The 20054-nt window shown below is 44.7% G+C and overlaps 1 protein-coding gene across 1 annotated transcript in view; it reads right to left on the reverse strand.

Moving 5' to 3' along the window:
- Positions 1–3091: 3091 nt before the first annotated feature.
- Positions 3092–20054, reverse strand: part of DCLRE1A (DNA cross-link repair 1A) — a 133188-nt gene continuing 116225 nt past the window's right edge. The window contains exons 8-9 of the mRNA XM_078643859.1: positions 5074–5215; positions 3092–4241 (exon numbers count right to left, since the gene is read on the reverse strand). Coding sequence (XP_078499985.1) covers positions 4063–4241; positions 5074–5215 — 321 coding nt within the window. The 3' untranslated portion in view covers positions 3092–4062. The remainder of the gene's footprint in view (positions 4242–5073; positions 5216–20054) is intronic.

The raw sequence follows: 20054 nt of genomic DNA on the forward strand, positions 1-20054 counted from the left end.
TCCCGGGCCCCATGCCACACCAACCGCCGCTCGACCTCTGGGACAGCAAACGTCCCTACAACTCGTGCCCACCAAGGCTGCATCCCTGTCCAAAGCGCCCACAGACGAGGTCATTCAACCCGCACTTACCCCACGACCGTCGAGGAAAGAACCCGACGCAAGACCAGTGCAGCAAGGCAGGCAGGCAGGCAGGACCGGGTAGCCCGGGGGGGTGGGGGGGGGGGCAGACGAACAGCGCAGAGCATCAGCGCAGAGCCTAGGGAACCAGGCGCGGGGAACAGAGGCCGAGCATAGTTGCTGGGCCTGTTTTATACTCCAAGGAACGCCCCCTTCCCCAGGTGAGCCCTCCCTATTGGCTGTTGGCGAGGAGGGCAGCTCAAAGGGGTTGGCGCTACAAGCTCTGTTCGCCCGTCGGTCGTGTGAGACTAGGGCGCTGTCCCGCCCATGCTCCCCTGCGTGTCGCGCGGTCAGCGGCAGCGATCTCACTCTACTAGCTCCTTAATGGTGACAGATAGTGCTTGGTAAGTTCCTCTTACATACCTTCAGTTAGTTTTGCGGCTTGTATTATTTCTCTCAAGCTGACCGAATAATGGAACCGGGGACCAGAGAGAAGGAGACATGCCCAGGATCACACTATTTCGTGAAGCGAAGATATTGGGGTAAGAGTTTGGTGCAGCTTTTCAGTGCGAGGCTCTGCCCTCTTAGCATGGCACGGAGTGTAGCTCGTTTTTGGAGTCTGAGCAACATTGCTTTTAAAGTCTGACTTCAAAGACAAAGCGCCTACCCTGCTAGTTTCCTCTCACCTTGACACTGCGTGGCATACCAGTTCTTTGCGTTGTCCTCTGCTGATGTATACCAAGTTGTTCAAGTATAAAACACTAGATTAATGTTTGCAATGAGTGCATGGTGTAAAAATACCAGATTGGATATGTACTGCGTTTAACAAACTAATGTAATTTGAATAATGTGATGTGACTAATGTGATCCGACGTGAGGCTTATAAAAAGGTTATTAACGGCAGCCCTGGAAATGTTCTTAGCTGGTTTCTCCTCTGAGCCTATATAATTTATGAGTTTTTGAAACAGCACCCTTATCCCCGCTCGGCTGCATCTCAGCACTAAGTGCATAGGCGATTTCCTAGGACATTCCTGATTTGCCTAAGTGGTTATGTGATAGCCACCACTGAGGACTGAAGAGTATTGTTGTGAAAGATTAAAAGTTTGATGTTTTACTGGGGAAGGAGCAGGGTGCAGGGCTGCTGGTCTCTCACTGAGATGTATGTACTCTGAGGTCGTAACTCTTCAATGCATTCCCAGGATGTCCTTCCATCGGGCCTTTTAATGGCGTTGAAATGTCACGCTAACCTCATTTGGCACACATTGAGAGAGCGTACTTGTGGTAGTTGGGAAGTGCGGATTTAAGTTCCTCAGCCTGCTACACCATCTCCCAGGAGCAAACAGCAGCAGCATTCCAGGGCTCTTCCCACATCAATTCAAATGAGCATTTCTTACAGCGCTGATGAAGAAACAATGCCACTTATCCTGTTTTTCCCCAAGATGATGGAGGGTAATTATAGCCAGCTAAGTAGAAAGGCATCTCCAGGGACTCTTCTATTCCATTTAAGGTTTCAGGCTCCATCGCAGAAACCTTGCTGATGCAGCCTGAAATGCATCCTGTGTGCACAGGTGGTGGCAGAAGACGTGTGCACATGGATCAGGCCATTATGAAGACTTGTGCACCCCTCGCTGGTGTAAATGAATTGATACGAGGACAATAGAACCACGCCAGAGAATTGTTTCAAGAACACAATGTGGTTAACTGTTTAACTCTATGAAAGTAAATGAGTGTAGGACATTTCATTCAGTTAGTCATATAGAAGGTAACAAAAATGCTTCCAACACTTCTTTATTATAACTTTTCTGCATGCTGCAAACTTCTGTACAGCACAGCTTAAAGACATAGGCAAAGTCAATATCTATGGCTAAACACTTACAAGGTCCCATAGGAGAGACCTATTGGCTATGCCAAAGCCTTTTTCTTATGGTGGCTACACAGGGCAACACAGACAACAGGCGGGTGGGAGGAAACAGCAACGAGACTGTAAAAACGAAAAAAGCACTACAATGCATTCCAAGCTGGCCACGCCATACAGTTTTTTTTTATGGCAGACTGGAGCTACACATGGAGGGTGGTCAGAAGAAGCAACATGAACAAGAGGGTGGAGTTAGGAGGAAAGAAAAACTCCTGACAAGGGTGGGAGGGTATGGCGCAACTTGAACAAGCATGGGGGGGGGGGGGGGGGAGGAAGAAGTAACACTGATGGGAGGGATAAAGAAAATAGTACCTATTCACACTGAATCACCCAGTATTTAGTTCATGCTTCAAGCTAAACAGAATGTGATATCAACAAGTGCTGGCCAATTAGTGGGCAGCAAATAGAATGACAATTAAGCTAAGACATGGTAAGTATTGGGAGGGCTCCAAACCCCTTCTAGTAAACAATTTGGCTCGCAGTGACCGATCATGAGCGGTTTACAGGCAAGAACGAAAAACTAGACAGTGTACCAAGAGTTCTCTGCACCATGATCTAGGGTTAAAAAAAAAAAACATTGATTTACGGTCACATGAACAGTTTCATAAATATGCACTGCTACCACCGATAGAGATTACCTTACCCATTACCTTACCCAGTGTAAAGGATCAGATAATTATCCTATGCATTTGAGTTTTGTGGTAGAAGTATTTCCTCTTCCATAAAAACCTTGACTGGACACAGATTTAGTAATAAACGTTTGAGTTTAGAGTCTGCAACCCTACGTTTGAGTTTAGAGTCTGCAACCCTAAAACACCTCTCAACTAAGCCTTGGACTGCACGACCTTGCTACTCTGATAATGAAGTGCTATAGGGGTGTAGTTGGCGCTATGTTTTTGGCTCACAATTTACGTAAACTCATGAAACCAGTTTCAGAAGGCTCCAATTGTTACACACTGAACTCAATAACCCCGGTCTGCCCTGGTCTCCTGAAAACGTTCCCACATTCAATACACTAATTTTCCTTATTTGCAAAGCGAGGATTACACAAACACCAGGTTTTAAATATTTAGCTACATTTTATTATAAATAATCATTTGTTTTAAATTAAAGTACAAATATATCAGCAGCAGAAATGTTAAGTTAAAATACAAACAGTAACAGGAAAAACCTTTACAAGTACAGATAGTAGCAGCAGGAATGGAGACCAACAATGTCCATGTGAACATGCCGAAGGTCCAGAGAGAGAAAGCTCACCATCATAAGAGCGCGGTTTCAAAAGAAAAGGGAAGTAATTAGTACTTGATGGATTTAACAGGTTATTTGATAGTGCAGGGAAAATGTCCATAACTTCCGGTCAAGAAGTTAACATGCCCAGCAACATATCCGGAAAGAGTGCAGCAATATGTAAACAAATGCTCCACTGATGCATCAAAAAGTATTGAACTTGCCCATGTAATCTTGAACATGCTTCAATAAAAATAACATAAGTTCGGATTAAAAAAGCATCTCATTAGTAAATAAAGAGATGGTTTTCTTTTTTCTGAAAAAGGCGTGTAAAAATGCACCAGGGGAATACAATAATGGAAGTCTACCAAGTAACTTCCCCTGCACACTAAATAGCATGACAGTGAGCCAGCAACTTCCAAAGCCGCTTGATTTATAAGAAATATTCACAAAGAAATGAGAAAATATAAAAGGTTCACTCATCCCCAACCCTGAAAATGCACTCCGGTTTCTTGAAAAATATTGCATGGTTCTATTGCTTCGGCATCTTAAACCTGCAACAGGCAGATAAATATATATATATATATAAAGTAGTAAGACTGACATAACTGCGATCTTTTTCCTCCTTGACACAAACTTATGCAATGTGAAAGCTTTTCTAAAAGGTTCAAGGGGAAAAGACTTAAAATCATTTTTTTTTAAATGACAGAGGTAAAAGCAACTTGAACACATTTAGAGTTGGGTATAATAAATTAATCAATCTATTCTTTGTACATGATTAAAAAAAAAAAGTGTTGCAAGGACTAGCTGTGGGGAGCCCGCCTTGGTGCTGGCTCAGTCATCCATTGGCTGAAAAACTTCTCCATGGTGGTCCGTGCCTTCCAGTTGCCCATGTTCACAGTCGGGATAATCTTCTGTGGCCTCAGCCACTGCACAAACCGCTTCATTTCCAGGTAGCTGCTGTGCTCGCTGTAAGGGATCCCTATAGGGAAAAAAATACATTTAAAGCCCAAGAAATAAACTGACCCAACTACATAAATGCTTTTTCAGAAGGTACATTCCTTCTGCACTAATCCTCCTTCCACCCTCCCCCCCAAATCTTTCGGGAAGATACAAATTTGATTTGTCAGCATTCCGATTTTACACATGAAGAATGCATTACAATATATATTTATTAAGAGTTCGCCAACATGGCTATTTTGAGGCCATTTCTGCATTTCACAGGTGGTTAGTGGGTGGGATGACCCAGTCAGAGACCAAGTATTTAATGGGACGCAAGACTGGAGGTGAGGAGGATTTCTTCTCAAATTGTCTTAGTCAAGACAGTCTCCCTCCCGGAAACAATTAATCCTTAAGAAGGCATCCAACAACTAAGAAGAGATGACACACTAGTAAAAAGGATTTTTCTTCTCCACAGGCCCCAAGAAGGACTCAACTTCAGCCAGGGTTCTGGGGACAGAAAAGGTGGAACCAGAGGTGGAGAAATAAGAATTTGAAAGACAACTGAAGTGTACATCAGGAAGAAACTGGTCTCTCCCTCTAGGAAGAGTTAAGCTTTGCAGTCAAGGGACAAAAGCATTCTTGCTTATATTCTCAAACAAATTTTTTTTATATTATATATCATACATACACATACATACACACATACACATTTTCAATTAAAGCAGGGACACGTTTACAAACATTACCCATAACATACTTTCATAATACTCATTAAATGAGCCATAGATGGACGTACAAAAGCAGTGCTCTTTGGATGGGTAGGGAGAAAATCTGTCTTCTGGACCTATTCACGCTTTGTCAACGAGTCTTACCATACATGGTGATCTTTCCTCGGATGGTGGGCTTTATATCAGCCACGGAGTCACACCTTTCGGAGTATGTCCATCCAGTTGGTTTAAATGCCAACACACGATCATACCGTCCAGAAAACTTGTTCAGGTGGCTCAGCAGTCCCTTAAACAGTAAACAAACAGTGCCTGGGTTAAAAAAAATATTTGATAGACTCAAAGAAAAAATATAAAGTTTACACTTTGGTAGCAGAAGAAAAACGTTAAAGTGGGGTCCTAGGGCTAATTTAATGACCCAACGGACACATGCCCTACTGACACTATATAACTAAAGAAAGTGTCCGGGGGTCTGGAGAAAAGCTACGAATCTACTTTAGAGACATCAAAAAGAAATGTTATGTGATGGTTAGAGTGATGTGACTGTGTCATGCCGAACGCAAATTCCCATTTTTGGAAAAAGTGCCCATCAGTTCCCGCCTGGTTCCGCCCTGCATCATTTGGGCTCTCCTTACCAGGAGAAAGTGCAGTATGTCTATCAGTGTAGTGTTGATAGATCAACTTCTGAAAGTTTTTGGGACTACTGAATTATTTACTGCGGGTAACTGAGTTACAGTGCCAAACTAAATATGTGAAAAATTAGTGTAATGTTAAAATTAGGTAGTTATTGAGTGGAGACAACCATATTTTATTAGATTCCCTCAAAACTCCCAATATTAAAATGTGAAAAAGCAATCAGATTTAACATAATATCTGATGTTCAGTAGGGTCGACATGTTTCAGCAAACGTGACGCTAAATATGTCACTACTTTCTTCAGGACCTGGATGTTTATGGCTACTGTATAAAAAGAAAAGGAAAAATATCACCTGTATATTTTTCTCGAGTTCATTCAATCTTCTCCACTAAATTTTGTAGGAGGAATAGCATCACCCCACCTGGGCCCCCAGAGATTGCCCAGAGGGACGCTCGGTGTACAGACAGGAAGAGCGGTGCTACTCTTACCTGAGCAGCAGCCAGGTGGGGTGATGCTATTCCTCCTACAAAATTTAGTGGAGAAGATTGAATGAACTCAAGAAAAATATACAGGTGATTTTTTCCTTTTCTTTTTATACAGTAGCCATAAACATCCAGGTCCTGAAGAAAGCAGTGACATATTTAGCGTCAAGTTTGCTGAAACATGTCGACCCTACTGAACATCAGATATTATGTTAAATCTGATTGCTTTTTCACATTTTAATATTGGGAGTTTTGAGGGAATCTAATAAAATATGGTTGTCTCCACTCAATAACTACCTAATTTTAACATTACACTAATTTTTCACATATTTAGTTTGGCACTGTAACTCAGTTACCCGCAGTAAATAATTCAGTAGTCCCAAAAACTTTCAGAAGTTGATCTATCAACACTACACTGATAGACATACTGCACTTTCTCCTGGGTAAGGAGAGCCCAAATGATGCAGGGCGGAACCAGGCGGGAACTGATGGGCACTTTTTCCAAAAATGGGAATTTGCGTGCGGCATGACACAGTCACATCACTCTAACCATCACATAACATTTCTTTTTGATGTCTCTAAAGTAGATTCGTAGCTTTTCTCCAGACCCCCGGACACTTTCTTTAGTTATACACTTTGGTAGCACCACATGCCATAAGTGGGGTGGGGGTGGTTCGGAGTTGAAAGATGAAGGACAAACAATAAGAGTTTGCAAAAGTAACGCATGGGTATCAGTTACAGCAATAATGTTGAATAAATCAAACAACAAAACATACTATAATTGGTTTGTTCTTTGCCAATACTAAACAACGAAGATAACATTTTGAGCACAAAAAAAAATAATCAATCTTTAAGGCAATTTTCCAAAACATACATCTGATATAACCAATGGAAAAATATATTTGATTAAGAAATAAAAAAGCAAAAAAAAAAAATGCACAGAGAGGATAGAGGTTCCAGTTATCACTTCCGACCCCACCATTTTTCCTTCTACTCAATCTCAGCCAAAGGGGTGAACTGTGAATGCTTTCCATTATCCCTAGGCTTGTAAGGACCTTCTAGTGCAGCATATTTTTCAAAATGCTAAAAAGAATAGACACATCAGAAGGACTGAACATATCAAGCCAAATGACTACAGAACTATGCTGTTAAGAGTCAGGTGCATTATGTTTTGTAGTGACAAGAGGCAGTGGAGTCGGTATTAATAACGTGACATTTAAAAGGTTCCAACTTGTGGAAGGCGACACATTTGTTCAGTTTAGATGGGTACACTACTGAAGCAAAACAGTTTGGTTGTGATATTTTAAGTGCCCTTCTTCAGGAGTACAAAATTAGCAAACCAGCGACAAAAATATTCTTGGAAGTGTAAGTATTTTGACGGTTCCGCACAAAAACTGCTTAAAATAACGTCCCTTTACAAATTGCTTCAAAAAGCTAGTGCAAGGACTGCTACCATTAGGTCCTCAGCACTCTTGGCATATATTTGAAACAGTCACTTTACCAACTGGCAGTTTAGATTTGGAAAAACCTTGTTGGTTAGTGTTGCTTGTGTCAGTGCCAGCTTTAGCGCTGGTGGCGCCCAGTGAGACTACTTTGTTGGCGTCTCCTCCCCCCACCTATGATGATCACCTCCGCCACAGATTCACTCACTATCGCCCTTTAATAGTGCCACTTAAGCCTTCATAACCACGCTCTCTCAGATGCATTTCATTAGTTTTATAGTGCCACGCAACAGTGTAGGGTGTCTGAGCACACGCAGAGAAAATAAATCATAGGTATGTAAATCAGTAAATAGGAAATGTTACGCAAGACAGAGGACTACAAGGGATAGGAGTCACATGTCATCCATACTGGTAGACAGCATAGTTTAATAGTGCTTGATCTGGAGAAGCACAAACTCCGAATTTAAGACGCAACACCATGGTTAGGGGTTCTCTTTAATAAAATCAGAATAGATTACTATCCAAATGAACCTTTTTTCAAACATTGCGATAATGAAAGATTGGGGGGCAGGGTAGGGACATAACGCTCTAATCTGGAACTTTTAGTTTGCACACAGCTGTTTGATGACGGTTTATAACTCACTGTTCTATGTTAGGATTATAACTGGAATTAACAAAAGGATCTCTCAGACAAAAGCAGTAACCCACTGACCTATTGTATGCACTTTGTGATCTGCACAGTACACACTCTGCAGAAGGCACATTAACCCTCTGTGCTACATTACCGGGAGTCAAAACTTCCACACAAACCTCCGACCTCACTCTAGGAAGAACATTATCCACCAGGGTTATCTTAACATTTCTATTGTTGCCTGAAAATTGCTAGAGGCAAGGAACGCAGCAGCAGGTGCTTTTCAAATCATAATATACTTGCAAACACGGCACCCCAACCCAGTGCGGTCACACCCGCTTAACAGCCGGCCCTGCTTGTGGTTAATTTGGTGAGGAAAAAAACCTGCCTATGATGGGTTCATTACTGTTTGCACCCTATACAACACTTCATTCTCATAAGATGGAAAGGCATTATGTGGAGAGGCGTCGACAACTTAACAGCAATGTATTTCTGCAAACATTTATTTTTATTAAGTGCTAAATTCACAGAAATATTTTGATATAAGCTCAGCTGCTGCAACCATGAGACGTTTCTATTACAAGGTGCAAGAGGACAGAAAAAAAATCATGAAACAAGAGACTAATAAGCATGTGTAGTGGATGCTATGCCAGAAGGGCATTCATTCCTCTCCACCCTTCTCAATAGGTACAATGTCCATTCAAGAAGAAAACTCAGCACAGTCTCAGGGTTACAATCTCAGATTCCTTTACTAATCACAGGAAGCTTGTCAAATCCCCTCAATCAGGATGCTCCGAAGTCCCCAAACTAGATTGCTAAATTAAGACCGTATAGCCTCCCTGGTTCGATGCTTGGAATAGCACCTCTCCTTCCTCGCTCTCATATGTGCAAGCCGTCACAGTCTAGCCTCATCAATAAACCATTCCAGCTCCGTCCAGCAGTTATTAGGATGCCATTTGCTGGAAGGCCAGCATTACCTTATTCAGTTAGTACAATCCACTTTGTTATTTAGTGGTATTGTTTTTAGGTTTTCAGCTTTCGCCGTCTCACCAGTCTCATGTTTGCAGAAAACAAAAAAACAATCAAAATACATACAAAGTATGGAAGTGGTGTGGCGGGCAGAGCAGCTGACTAGAGCGCGTAGGACTCCTTGTTTAATCCACAGCGACAGCTCAGCTGTATGCAACCTTAAGGGGGGGGGGGAAATCTATTCACGCTTTAGAAATATTGATTATTATTAAAGCCACGTAGTCGGCCCTCTCCATTCACTGGAATTATCAGCGGTCATTCACATTTTGCTTGCACCCACCAGGGCATTCAGCTTGAGCAATGGGTGCAGCTCCCTTCAGCCACTTCCCGTCTTCACTGTGAATGACGACATCTAGCTTGTGCATATATGCACACAACGCCAACAAAGGGCGACTGTATCGCTCTCTGATTTTTTCATGTATTTTTGTGCATGATTATTTTTCGATTTATTTGGGGAAACATATGCACACATCTTTTAGACATGAGCACCTTTACTGTTTTGCTTTTAAAGTGTATTTTTTATGCAAAAAAACTGAAAAACAAAGTAGACTTGCCCAGACTAGACCTATTGGCCTTGGTAATCTGCTTTGCAAGTTGCGAACATGAAAAGGATGTAAATTCGAAACTTTATCCTCAAGCCTGCTCACATTCTATGTATCCTTCCAACATCCAGGACTTACTCGGATTATCAACAAATGCTAGAAGATTGAGAAGGGTAAGAAGGCGCATTAACATAGTGAGCCGTGAAGGCATTGAACCTGTACAACAAAAAAAATTAAGAGGTCTCCCCCTTCCTCTCGGGAATTGCCACCTGAAGTAATGTTTGGAAGCATGGGGACAAACCGCAGACGATTGGGTACCGGAAGCATCTCTTACCCTGCACTAAAGGTTAAGGCTCTATTCTTTTTTTTTTTTTTTTGGGTTAAAAACTTTTATTGAGCAATCACATAAAATTACATAGATGGGCCCACAACCACACGGGCTGGCCGCTAAGTCGCATAGTACGACAAATGAAATAAACAATCATTTCCTAGGTCAGGCCAAATCGTAGAACGAAATTGCTACAGACATAGAACAGGATACAACAATTTTCTATATAAAACATGAAAATAACCAACACAAACATAAGGCGAGTGCAATAATCAAGTCAGCCCAGATAGCAGAGGGGGAGGTCACGAAACAGGAGAACAAAAATACATCAATGAGAGTCGGGAAGGCCGTGAGGGGGGGGGGGGGGAGCAGGGAGGACAGGAAAATCCTAGAACAGAACGAAAAATTTCGGGAACGTCAGCCTAAGGAGACAGGGTGACATCGGAGGTGGCAACCAAGGGAGGGGTACAAATTTCTCCACGGTACGCATTCCACTGACCCCAAATTTTCGTCCACGCCCCCGGCCTGCCCCTAGCCATGTAGACTGTCTTCTCACGGAACATGGACCAGTCCATGTTGTCCTCCTACACTGAAACATCAGGAGGTCGGGAAGCGCCCCAGAGTTGCGCAATGTCACGCTTCGCGACCATGTAACCCAGGGTCGCCCATCTAGTCTGGGCCACAGAGTAATCGGAGGGTTCCCACACATTCAGCAGACATCGACGGGCCTCAGGCCGCAGGTCAACACCAGTCACCTCAGTCATCAACGCAAGCACATCCACCCAATAAGCTGCCACCATAGGACACTCCCAAAGTATGTGCATAAAGGTAGCGCTCATCCCACAGCCACGCTTACACAAGCCATCCGGGGAAAAACCCATCACGACCAGACACGGACCAGTCACATAGGACACTCCCAAAGTATGTGCATAAAGGTAGCGCTCATCCCACAGCCACGCTTACACAAGCCATCCGGGGAAAAACCCATCACGACCAGACGCGGACCAGTCACATACACCCGGTGGAGGATCTTGAGTTGCACCAAACGAAGACGGGCGGGAATGGCGACCTCCTTCGGGGAGGAGAGTGCCGACTGCCAGTCCTCGTCATCTAGTTCCAATCCATCAACCACCCACATGTCTCGGAGTCGGACCAACAAATCAGCGCGATTATGAATCAGCTTCTTGTAGATGACAGAGATGGTGCTGTCGGGCAAGTGTCCATCGAGTATACGATCTTCAAGGGGGGGGAAGACTCGGCAGGGCCACATCAGGAGTCAGAACCGAGGCCAAGGCATGTCGGACTTGCAGATACCGGAAAAACTCTCTATCACTCAAGTCGTATTCCGCCTTAAGGGCCTGGAATGATTTCACGCGACCATTCACACAAACGTCACCCACTTTACAAATCCCAATCATATCCCAGCGGTCAAAGCCCTTAGAAGACCAGAGACATCCCAAACGTTCAGAAGCATAAAGCGGAGTCGCCAGCGTCAGCCGATTCTCCCATCCCAAACTCACATTCGCTGCGCGCCACACGTTGACCGCTGCCCTGGTCGGGCCCACAAGATGGCGCCCGGCCGATCTGGAGTATAGCTCTCTATTAAAGTCCCCTCCCGGCAACTGGAGCTTATCCATCTCAAACGCCGGATCGCGACCCGGCGAGTACATCGCATGGTTAATGGCCGATAGCTGGGCTGCCCAGTAGTACCTCTTGATGTCGGGGAGTGCCATGCCCCCGTCGTACCAAGGGATAGTAAGTTTCGCAAGGGCTATACGTGGACGCCCATCCCAAATCAATTGTCTTTGCAGACTCTCGATTTCTCTGAAATAAGTAGCAGGAACATCGACGAAAGAGTTCTGAAGGGCGTAGAGGAACCGCGGCAAAGACATCATTTTAAAGAGAGCAGCCCTACCCAGAGGAGACAAGGGCAGCTTACGCCAACGGGCCACATCCAGTCGCAATCTAAGAAGCGGGGGGAGGAGATTACGCTCAAACCGGAGGGAGGAATCCCGGGTAATAAAAATCCCTAAATACTTGAAGCCAGACTGGACCACCTGGATAGGGAATCTGGCCGGCAAAGAGGGCAAAACACCAGAGAGAACATACACACAGGACTTAGCCCAATTAATAACAAGGCCCGAGTTAGCACCAAACGAAGTAAGAACATCAAATAAGACGTTCAAAGATTTACGCGGGGATGTCAGATAAAGAAGAATGTCGTCCGCGTAAAGAGAGACGCGGTCTTCAAAGTCCGGTGACCAACGGATCCCTTTGAGGGAGGGTTCCCATCGAAGCCACGCAGCTAGCGGTTCCAAGGCCAGCGTGAAAAGCAATGGAGACAGGGGGCAACCCTGACGGGTTCCTCTACCAAGGCTAAAGGGGACAGAAACTCTACCGTTCACCACCACTTGCGCTAAGGGTTCCACATACAACAACTTCACCCATCCAATAAATTCAGGTCCAAAACAAATTTTTCGAGAGCTGCCCAAAGATAGGGCCACTCAACCGTGTCAAAAGCCATCGAGGCGTCTAACGAGGCCAAAATGGCCGGCTCCGTCAGAAGCCCCGCCCTCGCAACAGCGCCGTGGAGACGACGTAGGTTAAGAGCCGTGTTGCGATGCGGGATAAATCCGGACTGATCCGGATGAAACAAGTCGCTAATGACAGTCAGCAGGCGGGTTGCCAGGAGCTTAGCCAGGACCTTGGGCTCAACATTTAACAGGGAAATGGGCCTATAAGACGAACAGAGGTCCCGCGGTTTCCCGTCCTTGGGAATTACGACTATAGTGGCAAGACGCTGGTCATACGGGAGAATACCCCGTTCCCGGGACTCCAAAAACATGGCACGAAGATAGGGCGCAACCTTGTCAGGGCGTAACTTGTACAGCTCAATTGGCAACCCATTCGGGCCCAATGCCTTGCCCGAACGGAGCGAACGAATGGCAGTCGCTATTTCATCCGTAGTAAAAGGGGACTCCAACGAGACACGGTCCAGATCGGAAACACTGGGCAAAGCTATATCGCGCAACAAAAGACGAGAGTCAGCCACATCTCGTCCAGACACAGGGGTATACACCACACGAAAATACTCAGCAAAACATTCAACTATTCCAACCGGGTCTGTCACTCCGACACCATTCGACGACTGAATCACAGGCACCACACGATTCGATCTCTCTTTCTTATCCAACCATGCCAACAATTTACCCGCTTTATCCCCCACATCATACAGACGACCCTGCTGTTCCCGGAACATCAGTTTAGCCGCATCTGTGACCAAGGATTTATAAGCAAATTGTTTCAGACCCAGGGCGTGGAGTTTATCAGAGGTGATCTCAGACTCTAAGTCGGCCTCCCTCTCAGCAATCTCTATCTCAAGGTCCACCACCTCCCGATTCCTAGCCTTCTTGGATTCAGCAATTAGAGAAAGGGCCTGCCCACGAATCACTGTTTTAAAGGCCTCCCACAGGGATACCGCCGAAGAAACCGACCCCTCGTTGTCCAAAAAGTAAGCATCTAAAGACTTAGTCAAAAGGTTTCGGGTCTCAGGGGAGGCAATATACCAGGGGTTAATTGGAGCCACTCGGCCCACCGCCTCCACCCCTAACTCAAAACAAAGCCAGAGCGGAGAATGATCGGAGATGCTCCGGGGGAGGTGTCTGATCTCACGCACCGCCGGCGTCTGCGCCGCGGGCATCAGGAAATAATCCAGTCTAGACAGACTCCCGTGGGCCCCCGAATGGAAAGTGTATTGAAGCTGGGTAGGATGGAGGAGCCTCCAGCAATCCACCAAACCAAACGTATCCAAAAACCCACCTAACCACTGTTGGGCTAAAGGAGTATCCCTAGGGGGGTAGCGATCTTGCAGACCGGAGATCACAGAATTAAAATCGCCTGCAAGAAAATGAGTACTATCAGGAAGGTCCAACAACACACGGCCCAAATCGGCAAAGGTAGAAGTCTGTAGGCCGGGGGGCACATAAACAGTAAACAAGGAGAGGGTACGACCTTCATAGCGACCCACGAGGACAGCATAACGCCCCCGATCATCAAGGATCACATCATCAATAGCTAGGGGGAGGGAAGCCCGAACAAGGATACCCACCCCCCTGGAACCCGTGGTAAACCCCGAATGTGCAGCAAGGCGATACCCCCACCTATTCATCGCACGACAAGTATTGCCCACCAAATGAGTTTCCTGCAAGAAAACAATATCGGGAGATAAACGGCGTAGACATTTTAACACCACACTCCGCTTAATACGATCTCCCAGACCATTAACATTCCACGAAACAAGCCTCAACCCGCTATCCCCCATCCCACACAGCAACCCCGAAATCCCCCCGCAATGAGCATGACATAAAAAGGAGCAGAAGCCAGATAGATTCGCCTTGAAAACATAACACAAAAACATCGAACATCCCCACCACCCACCCCCCAACAATCAAGAAAACACCCCCCACCCTGCACCCCTGCAAAATGCTAAATAGCCACCCCAACATGCAGTGTGCCTGTCGCCCAAGAACCCCCATTCTACAAAAAGAACCCCGGAGGAGGAAAGGCTCCGGCCCACCCGCCACCCCGAGTAAGACAGATAATGAGGAGAATACACAAACAGCAGAGGCACTGAGGCATCAAATCCCTGAAGAGTTTACTCTATTCGAGGGCCCAGGCGTAGGCGGATTGTTCAGCTCTCCACACCACCCTCAGCACCACCCGGGTGGGCGGCGGACTCAGTCTCAGGAGATCGATCAGGCAGAGAGTCCATCCAGTCATTTACAGAATCAGGCCGATCAAAGAAGAAGGTTCGGTCGTTGTACTCAACGCGCAGCCTGGTCGGAAAAAGCATGGCGTAGCGAAGCCCCATGTCTCGGAGACGTTTCTTGACATCACGAAAGCCCATACGCCGTCTCTGGACCTGTTGAGAAAAGTCCGGATAGAAGTTCACCGTGGCGTTCTCAAAGGCCACCGGGCCCTTCACACGCGATGCTTGCAGGATAGCGTCCCGATCCCTATAATGGAAGAGTTTCGCAACAATAGGCCTCGGCGGGGCACCTGGTTTACCCTTGCCCCCCGGAACACGATGGGCACGTTCCACAGCGAAAAACTTCGTCAGACCAGACGGAGAGAGGTGGTTCTGGATCAAATCCTCAACAAGGAGATCAACAGAGTGAGGTTCTGGATTCTCCGGAACTCCGACCACGCGTACATTACAGCGACGTGCCCTGTTCTCAAAGTCCTCCAAGCGCCGGGTCATGAAGTCGTTCACCCTGCGAAGGTTGCCGACCTCCGTCTGTATCTCCGAAACGTCCTCCGTGAGACTGGATGACTTAAGATCCAGTGACTTCACCTTCTCATTGGTTTTCGACAGGTCAGCACGAATCAAGTTGACCTCGATGGCCACAGTGTCGATTTTGTGGGCCAAAGCTTCATATTGTTGGCCTATCGACTCCTTCATAGCAGAAATGGCACCCATGATGTCCTGCAAAGAAGGTTCCGTTGACGCGTCCACAGTGAGATCAGCATTACTGGCTCCGGGCAAGGCGGCTCCGGGGGACCCCTTGGAATGGGTGTAGCGGTCCATCACGTTAGACTGGACCGGGCCCCCACGCAGGGGCGTCTTGGTCTTCCGAGTCTCTCGGTCCCCTCTGCCCGCCATATCAGAACTGCGTCACCAGGTAATTAACCAGGCTGGATGGAGTGGCCACAGGAAAGTAGGGCCTCGAGACCAAAGAACCGCAGCTAGGGCACCACTAGTAGAAGGGCCAACAGATAGGAGAATAAGCTAGCCAAAGGCCCGACAGCCGTTCCGTGCCCCGACTGCAGCCCAGGCCAGGCTCCTCTGCCAGACGTCTCAGTCTGAGGCAGAAACGAAACCGAAACTTAAGAGGGGGACCCACAGGTCGAATCCCCCTGCCGTTGTTGTTCAACTTCAAGACGGCCACTGAGCCTCACCCAGTCCCGGGCGTACCTCGAGAGTGGAGCCCGAAAGTTCGAACAGACGTAACTCTGGAACCCCGGGTCCAAATCGAATTCCAAAAAGTCCAGGGCAATCAGCCCAGTGTCCTCTATACAAATCCTCGTAAAAAGTCAGGATAAGTTCAGGATATCATGCCGGGAGTGGCGAGGGTCCGGGGAGCGCTGTGCTCACGCGGCCATCTCGGATGCCCGCCAAGCTCCTCCCCAAGGCTCTATTCTTGGAAAGTAAGTAGTCAATTGATGCTTCAATCACCCTCTGAATTTCCATTTGTTGAAAGGAATAACGGAGAAAGCGTCTTTTCAAAGACCTATGACAAACAGTTTAAGACAATCTCCTTAGAACACCTTTCTGATGAAGTGAAAATGAGAGGACAGGTGCGGGGAAGAGAACAAAAAGCTGCTCAGGCGGTCAACAGGTTCCAGGAATCAGACAAGAAAAAGTAACATGAGGTGCTAATAGGGTTTCCAGCGAAAATGTAAAAGGGCCCGCTGATCATCACCTAGCTAACCAGAAATCATTAATCCATTGTAGTATGTACTGTTTTTATTTCACTTGGTTGCTTTAAGGAATCTTTCATGAATGTTCTAATGATGTTCTTAGAACGCCATGTTAACTGTGTTACTGTCATAACGAGCCTGTTCTCTTTCATTGCTGGTCGTGGGTTATTTACTTCAGGAATAAAACTTCCACTATCTAACAACATCTTGGATATCATCTTTTTTATTCCGATAAGCTTACTACATTTATTGGCGACGATTTGAGAAGCTTGTCGATTTCAGAAATTTCAGACCCACCGACGTAAAAAAAAAAATTAATTTTTAACTTCGAGGCCACGGAGACTACGGAGATTACGGTGACTACTGAAACATCAAGTAATCGCTTTTCTTCTATTGGTCACTCCGTTTCCAGAACTGTGAGTTTGTTCAACTTTGCTATACTTTATTCGCGTGTCAACGGTCATTCACTCGCTTACCGTTGTTCAAACGCGAGCTGTGTTCTTGGCTCGCGACCCGAACCAACTTGCCTTGCACTCGTGCTGCACGTCGATTAAAAGGTACGTCATTGGTCTCTATGCGCTCTACAGCAACGCGCATACCTAATTGACTAACGCATACTGCATTCAGCGTCATCACGCTAGTCACGTCGGCGGCCATTTTCTGCAACAGAGTATTGATGCTTTGTTTACTTGTCAGTCTAATACGAAGACTTTTACTTCATGTCGAATTTTTTGGGAAACATAAGATTTGGTGAACGGAAAATATAGAAATCGGTGGATTCTCATACCGATTCTTTTGCTGACAAGTAAGATTTTCTTTATTTTTTCTACATGGCTACTTCTAGTAACAACAATAACAGTGGAATTGTTGCACCTCCATCGTTTTTAATTGCTCCTGGCAAACCTCCTACACCCTGGCACAAATGGTTACGTGTATTCACTAATTATTTGGAGGCAATAGATGCTTTGGATTATCCTCCCTCAAGGAAAAGGGCTATTCTTTTTAATCATTTGGGAGATGCAGGTCAACAATTATTTGATAATTTAACTGTTGTTCAAGCTCCACCTGATGATGACACTTGGAATGTTTATACTGAAGCTTTAACGCGTCTTGGTAAACAATTTAAAGATGATCCATCTGTCATGGTCGAACGTCATGTTTTCTTTAAAAGGAAACAATCACAAGAAGAGTCCATAGAAGATTATTTGGCAACTTTGCGTGTACTCGCCTCAAAATGCGAGTTTGGTACTTATCTTGAAACTGCTCTTCGTGATCAGTTAGTTTTCAATTGCTTCAACAAAAAGATTCAGGAGCGGATTTTAACATGTAAAAATCCTACATTGGATGAAGTTATTATAATTGCGAAAAGCATCGAGTGTTCAGTTGTTTCCTCTAAAAATTTTAGCTGAACAGAATGCCTCTTCAACTGTTTATAATGTTTCACAAGCATCTAATGATAATTTTAATGTCAATGTTGTTTCTAACCGTTTTAGTGGTAAAAAAGTTTTTGAACAAAAATCCAACATATTCTGTTACAGGTGCGGTTCGAAATTTCATGTGGGAAACAACCCTAAGTGTCCAGCGCAAGGTAAAAGGTGTTCAAATTGTAAACGTATTGGTCACTTCGTTGCATTATGTCGTTGACCCAGAGATAAAACTAAGGTTAATATGGTGTATTCTGAAGAAGAAATTTGTGATGCTTTGAATGTTTCTTCTTTATCTTTTATTCAGATTAATGCTCTCTGTGACCTGAATGTCAAAGGTCCAATTTGTAAAATTGCTATTGGTGTGCAGACTATACAAGTTATGGCAGACTCTGGATCTCCGATTACCATTTTAGATGAACGTACTTTTCAGTGTTCTTGGAACAACACGAAATTATTTCCCACAGATGTCAATCCCAAAGCTTTTGGAGGCTTTGATATAACCATGCGTGGTTATTTCCCTGATAACATTGACTTTAAAGGGAGGATAATTTATACTAAGATTTACGTTGCACTTAATGGTAGGGACATTTTGGGTTGGCAGGATCAAGCTAGGCTTGGTATTATTTTAAAACCTGGCCATCCTGAACCTGTTGCCTTAGGAGATCTACCAATTCTTGCCATCCTTGATTATTGTAATGATCCTATTCTGTGTAATGTTTTAGAAAAGTACAAAGATGTTTTTGATGACAGAATTGGTTTGGTAAAAATTTTTGAGCATACTATAAAATTGAAAGATAAGGTTTGCCCTGTTGTTCAGAAGGTACGTCCTGTTCCTCTTTCTGTTAAACAAGATTTAAGGAAACACATTGAATCTCTAATTGCTCAAGACATTATTTGTCCTGTTGATTCATCAGAATGGGTTTCTGCTGCCGTTGTAGCACGAAAACCTTCTGGTGATATTCGCTTGTGTGCAGACCTTCGTGTTCTTAATCGTAACATCGTAGTTGATGTGCATCCTTTGCCAAAGATTCATGATATGCTGGCTAACATTGGTTGTAGAAATATTTTTCTACTATTGATTTGCAGTCAGCATATCATCAAATTCCATTATCTAAAGTTTCTCAACCCCTTACAACTTTTGTGACACCTTTTGGGGTCTATATGTATAAAAGGCTACCCTTCGGGCTCGCTTCAGCAGCTAGTATCTTTCAAAGGTTAATGGATACTATTTTCAATAATTGTCCTGGGATTCAAGCATTCCAGGATGATATTTTGGTACACTCTGAATCTCTAGACCAACACTATATTTTAATGGAATATGTTTTGAAATCTTTACAAAATCATGGCCTTACTGTCAACAAAAAGTGCAGATTCTTAGCTAATGAAGTTGATTATTTAGGCCACAATCTTTCAAAAGAGGGAATTAAACCTAAATCTTCTCTGTTAGAAGCTATTAAGAATGCTCCTTGTCCATTAGACAAAGACTCTTTGAGGGCGTTTTTGGGATTAAGCGAGTATTATGCTCGTTTTGTCAAGGGCTATGCCCTGGTTGTCCAACCTCTTAGAGATCTTTTGAAGAAGCATGCCAAATACGTTTGGTCTACTGAGTCTCAAGTTGCTTTTGATTCGATCAAAAACATGATCCTTTCTGCTCCCGCTATCAAACCTTTTTCCCCATGGTGTTCAGAGCATTATTACAGTAGATGCTAGTTCCCGGGGACTTGGTGCTGTTCTTAGTCAAATGATTAAAGGTGAAGAATGCACCATTGCCTTTGCTTCACGATCATTAACTCCTGCTGAACTTATAGTACGATCGAGCGAGAAGCATTAGCAGGTTCATGGTCTGTGGAGAAATTCAGAATGTATATTTGGGGAACAAGATTTCAGTTGTACACAGACCATAAGCCTTTAATTTACATGCTTGGTGAAAGTTCCTCCAATAGAGCTTCTTCTCGTTTGGTTAGATTACTGGCACGACTCCAAGAGTTCAATTTTGAAATTAAATATTTGCCAGGTGGTAAAAACATCCGGGCAGATTGTTTATCACGCATTCCTTTACCCACACAAGGGTCAGTAAATTCTGATCTGGAGTGTGTTTTTGCAATTGATGATGCCCTTCAAGATTTTAAAA

Source organism: Lissotriton helveticus, chromosome 5_1 (genome assembly GCF_964261635.1).
Source record: "Lissotriton helveticus chromosome 5_1, aLisHel1.1, whole genome shotgun sequence".
In the NCBI taxonomy this organism is placed as follows: domain Eukaryota; kingdom Metazoa; phylum Chordata; class Amphibia; order Caudata; family Salamandridae; genus Lissotriton; species Lissotriton helveticus.